This window comes from Monopterus albus, unplaced genomic scaffold (assembly GCF_001952655.1).
Source record: "Monopterus albus unplaced genomic scaffold, M_albus_1.0 scaffold109.1, whole genome shotgun sequence".
Taxonomy (NCBI): domain Eukaryota; kingdom Metazoa; phylum Chordata; class Actinopteri; order Synbranchiformes; family Synbranchidae; genus Monopterus; species Monopterus albus.
Genome location: NW_018127989.1, coordinates 1,114,259 through 1,119,829, shown reverse-complemented (window position 1 = coordinate 1,119,829; position 5,571 = coordinate 1,114,259). Strand labels below are relative to the sequence as shown.

The following is a 5,571-nucleotide window of genomic DNA, read 5'->3' as shown; positions in this document are numbered from 1 at the left end:
CACACCAGTGATGTATTAAAGAATGGTTACAAAATATACACCACACCCACAATAGTCCGTGTAGTTAATCATTGAGCCTGTTCTTGCATATATAATAAAGTACCTACCTACCTCTCTCCCTCTCTGTGTGTGTGTGTGTGTGCGTGCGCCTCTCTCTCTCTCTCTCTCTCTCTCGGGCGCTGACTTCATCAAGTTCGTGAATTAAACATTAAACAACCGACACGGATATTCAACAGGCCATCTAAGCTGCAGCGACACCGCCGGTGAAAGCCGGAATTGCAGTGAGAGCTGTTTACCTTCACACCTGCAAAGTTGCGTGTGCGAACAAATGAAACTTGGAGAGACAGAAAGAAGACGAGGAACGACAGGAAAAGAAAACGGACTTGTTGGCTGACGCTCAGTGCGCAGATAGCGAACAGCTGCTGTGTGTGACGATGAGCAAAGGAGCAAAGAGACCTGAGCATGAGACGAGCGAGCAGGGCCCGGCGGCTTGTTGTAAGTAGAGCTACTGGAGCCGCCGTGTCATCACTGGCAGCTGAGCCAATAAAGACGTCAGAATGTAAAAGTTAACGCTAAATGTCTCCAAATAAAGTGCACCACTGACACGTTTGACTGTAAATAGGTCAAATACACACGGAGTCTTGCTCACACTTTTAATAAAAGATGAAAATGGGCTGCTAATTTCTGTCAGCATATTATAAGCATGTCCTGTTTCTGAGAGAATAGGCCGCCTCATCAGTTGTTTTTACTAGCTATACCTAATAATTCCAGCAGTAGAATGATGTCTGTTAAATACTGACTGTACCGGAAACATAATGGAAATAAACGGAATGTCACCGTGTGACACCAGTGCACATGGTCCGGTCGGACCACTCTTCAGAAGTTATTTAGCCTGTTGCTGTGTCACATGGAATGACATGAATGACAGCTATGTTTCATAACACACCACACACGGTGGTCTGTCCATTCTGACTAGGCTGTTCATTAGTGGGAAATTTAACATCACTCTCAGCAGTTTCATTACTGCAGTGATGTAGTTTTATAATGACATAGACACGTTTTAAATTCATGGTTTGCTGTGTACATTATGGGTCGTTTCCAGTTGCACACGGTGTATTTTTGTATGTCTGGCTCCCGAGAGAGAGAGAGAGACCTGGTTTATGTAAACACAGTACAGTATTTTCCACTATTAAAGAGAGAATACATTTCTCAAAACGTTTTCCCATTTGTTTATTTTTATCTACGGGTTTGGTCACTTCTCTGCCTTTGACAAAGTGTTAAAACCAGAGAAAATGGTTTCAGTTTGTTGGTCAGTGTCCAAACTCGGTTGCGTTTCCCCTTTAAGCGCAGACGCTCCGGCGGAGCAGGAAGTAGCGCAGAGGACCGTCGTCACCAACACGGTCACGTTTGTTTATCTCCCATATGTCTTGTCTGCTCTAGACCGTTTTGATATCCCGTATTCGGTGAAAAGGCTGCGGCAGCGCCGGTTTCAGGTTGACGGTGTGATATTTCAGGAGCATGGCCGACGGTCCCGAGGCTCAGGCTGATGTTGAAGACCCGCCCAGTATCAGTTTCCCTCCTCTCATCACTGTTTCCGATCTGCCCGGTGCTACTGCTGCAGGTAACCGTTGTCCTCCAAGGGCAGCGTTTAGGAGGAAAGTCGACACAAGCATGGCAACAATATTAGATGTGCTGACGTTGAGGGCGACTCCTGTGAACCAAGGTGTGGCCTGTGGGTTGACATCTCAAGTTACAGAGCTGTGATAAGGTTCCGGTGTTGTCAACACTTCATCTGTGTTTCTACAGATGATACGGCTCAGGTCGATTGGACGAGGACGATGACCACAAGAGCTCTGAGCATAGACTATGTTTTTCAAAGGGTGGACACAATAATAGGAACACCATGCAACATATAAGGGAGGGGCCGAGCTCCAAATGCAGCCACGGCCACTTTGTGTGACCACTGTGTGCGTGAGCGCGCCCGTAGAAGATCTCACATTGCCTTTTGTAGTAAAATAACCTACATTATAAATATGATGGCATACTATCATTACAGTTTGTGTTCATATTGTGAGCCCCATGAGCATTGTTGTTTATGGCTGCTGCCAGTGGTGCATGGCCAGTAACACTGGGTCTGTCTATAACTGTGATTAACATGATTTAGTGATGATCTCTGTGTTCATGTGTGAGCCAGATAATGGGACGTCATAGCATTGATGTTAGCTTCCCCCTGTTGGGACGTCATAGCATTGATGTTAGCTTCTTATTGGGACCGTGCTGTACTATACATGGTTTGCAGATATGAAAGTCACAGTGACTGGAATATTTCTTGTAGTTTCATCTGCCTTTTTGTTGTTATTGTGTCTGATGTGCAATTAAAATCACCTGTGAGTGGCCACTGCCTGAACAGCCAGCTACCTACCTACCTATCAGCTGTTCAGTCTGGCTTACAGGCTGGGGTTAAATATAGACCTAGTGTGGTTACTGTCCCTGTTGGCAGTGAGTGGTGAGGTGTGACACACTGATCAGATCACATAGATAGAAATGGTTTTACTTTGCCAGGTTTTGTTCTTACTAGTTCTTGAGATACTGCCCCCTAGAAGATACTGTATGTGACAGTGTGTGAGATGCCAAGAATAGATTCCAAATGTAGTTGCCTGTAGGAGCAGTACTGTGGAAAAATGTTCAACTTCATTATGTTGACTCCAAATAATTGGGTGAACTATTGTGTGGTTTGTGCAGTCCAGACTTTCCAGTTTGTTTACTCCACAAAATAATAACTGTGATTTTAGCAGTGTCTGGAAGATTGGGCAGAGAAATCTAAAATTTCTCTTGTTTTCAGGTTCACAAAATACATCTTAAAACTGACAAATGATCATCCAATTTCCATAAGTTGCTGGAAAGGACTTTAAGTTGTGTTAGCAGTCGCACTTTCTTGCATAATATAGTTATAGTTCATTACAGCTAAACTAAAACAATTTCAATGTTTCAAAAGGAAGTATTCATGCATTTGAAAAAAGTAAACCACACAAAGGCATATATCATTTCAGGAAGTCTTTTAATTAAGTATTGAATGGCTTATTATTGCAAGTAGCAACAGTAAAGTACAGTTTTGGGCAAGAAAGAGCGATGAGGCCATATACTCTCGCTAGGATTTGAACCTGGTACTAATAACATTACTAGTGATGATTTATTCCTAAATCTGTTTTCATCAGGCCGTAACCTGAAGGAATGGCTTCAGGAGCAGTTCTGCGACAAACCTCTGGACCAGGATGACATGCGCCTCCATAACGCAGCCTACGCCGGAGATCTGGACACCGTGAGGAACCTGCTGCAGGAAGACAGCTTCAGAAGGTGAGGAGTGTGATGAAGGGGTGGGAATTCAGCTCCACTGCCACTACTGCAGTAGTTTATATTGTCAGTAGTCATTGTGTAACTGGAGGGTTTGGTTTGATCTCCCTCTGTTTGTTGTTGACCTGTGTCCTGTGCTCCTCCTTTGCTGAGCTGACTGCATGTTGTTAGATTTTGTTGCTGTGCAAAATGCTTACTAAGTTTAATGCCTTCATATATTGTAAGCGGGTTTGCTACATGCTCTCCCATAGGTGACGGTTGATTCACAGTCTATCCTACAGGTATGTTATGGGCGGAATTGGTTATTTTATTTGTATATATGTGTTGGTTAACATGTCGCACTAATAAGATGTCACACTGCGAGACGTGGGGAGGGTCATGCAGGAGAAAAAAATAGCCAAAATCTGATTTGTTCTTTGTGTCCAAAGGGTGTGCTACCAAATATTAAGTCCAGGGTGTCAGTAATGCTGTCCAGTCCATTTTTGGAGTTCTGTGTCGAATGTATCAGATTTGGCTTTTTTTTTCAGCTTTTTTGTCTCGTTCTGATGCAAACAAAAAAAATAAACCTGAAAATACCAAGGAATTTGTGATGACAACAGTTTTCTGGGAGAAGTGATGTGTTATCTGACAGAAATGAAGGGGTGCCAATATGTATTCAGTGTGTTGACCACACAACAGTGACATTTTTAGACTTTGGTGAGTTAATGTCTTTTTGTGGTCACTGACCTGCTGTTGTTCAACACAAACATGACAGAAGTGTGACAAATCTAGTGTGATGGATCAAGAGACTCTGCTAATACCCACTCACATCTCTCCCTGGGTGCCAGGCGTATCAATGAGAAGTCTGTGTGGTGCTGTGGCTGTCTGCCCTGCACCCCTCTGCGGATCGCAGCCACAGCAGGACACGCCGCCTGTGTGGCCTATCTCATCGCTCAGGGAGCCGAGGTGGACCTCGTTGATGTCAAAGGCCAAACAGCCCTCTATGTAGCTGTGGTTAATGGCCACCTGGACTGTGTCCGGATACTCCTCGAAGCTGGAGCGGATCCAAATGGAAGCCGACACCACCGCAGCACCCCACTGTACCATGCTGCGCGGGTGGGAAGACTGGACATACTGCAGGAGCTCATCAGGTACATCTGTTGACGACAGTCTCAGTGGTACCCGTCTGTACTTCACTTATGGACTGCAGTTGTGGTAAACAAACATAGAAATAGATTTTTCTTCCTTCTCATATATGTGTTGAATGAATAGCTTTACATGGTAAATTAAAATGTAGTTGTCTTATCCTTTCTCCCAGTACTGAAAGCGGGTGAACGCGTCTCCTTTGTCACCTCCAACTTTACTTATATACTTTTTTACTTCTAAGCGTATTTAATGCACTGTAAGTTTTATTTGTTATTTATGCAGTAGATTGTCTAAGGGTCAGCATTTTGATCTAGCTGTGTGATGCAGTCTTTTCCACTGCCTCAGGCTAATGTTTGGTTATTTCCTGACTTTGTTCATCTTTCCCATAGTGCTCAAAACAAACATTTTAATCATGGGGTCCCTTCAGTCAACAACAGCAACCCACATGGGACAGTGGTCACGCTGACTCATGACTTTCTGACATTGCCCATTTTACCCACAATTTTCATACCTTGCACAATATATTGGCTTAAATTTGGCCCATAAATGTGTAGTTAAAGAATCACATCTCTACAGTCAACCAGTATCAGGATTTTAGAGAAACCTAAACTGTCTACATGTTTCTCTTTGTCCAGGTTCAATGCTGATGTAGACATGGACCACCAGCTGGGTCCCCGGCTCCTCTTAAGTGCCCGCACCCTCAACACTTTGGTGGTGTGTCCTCTCTACATCAGTGCTGCTTACCACCACCTCCACTGTTTCCGGCTGCTGCTCCAGGCCGGTGCACAGCCCGACTTCAACTACACCGGGCCTGTCTGCCATGAGGCTCTGACACGCGGCCTGGCTTCCTGCCTGCTGGATGCGGTACTGCGACATGGATGTGAGGTGGCCTTCATCCACCTCCTGCTGGACCACGGGGCCAACCCGGCCCTTGTGCCATGGGATGAGTCAGAACTGGAAGCTCCTAACCGAAGGAAGGTGGATCCAGAAGCACTCAGGATCTTCCTGGAGGCAAGGAGTGAGTACATAGAATGAACAGGGAGGAGTCATTGAATATGAAGACAGATACAGTACTGTATATTCCTGATCAGCAGG

The 5,571-nt window shown here is 44.8% G+C and overlaps 1 protein-coding gene across 2 annotated transcripts in view; it reads left to right on the top strand.

The window, feature by feature from the left end:
- Positions 1-158: 158 nt before the first annotated feature.
- asb1 (ankyrin repeat and SOCS box containing 1) overlaps positions 159-5,571 on the top strand; it is a 7,553-nt gene continuing 2,140 nt past the window's right edge. The window contains exons 1-4 of one of the 2 annotated variants that reach the window (XM_020611080.1): positions 159-495; positions 3,216-3,354; positions 4,179-4,481; positions 5,112-5,494. In XM_020611080.1, coding sequence (XP_020466736.1) covers positions 435-495; positions 3,216-3,354; positions 4,179-4,481; positions 5,112-5,494 — 886 coding nt within the window. In that variant the 5' untranslated portion in view covers positions 159-434. Of the gene's footprint in view, positions 496-1,222; positions 1,622-3,215; positions 3,355-4,178; positions 4,482-5,111; positions 5,495-5,571 lie in introns of those variants that run through there. The other variant, XM_020611079.1, reaches the window with a different exon arrangement.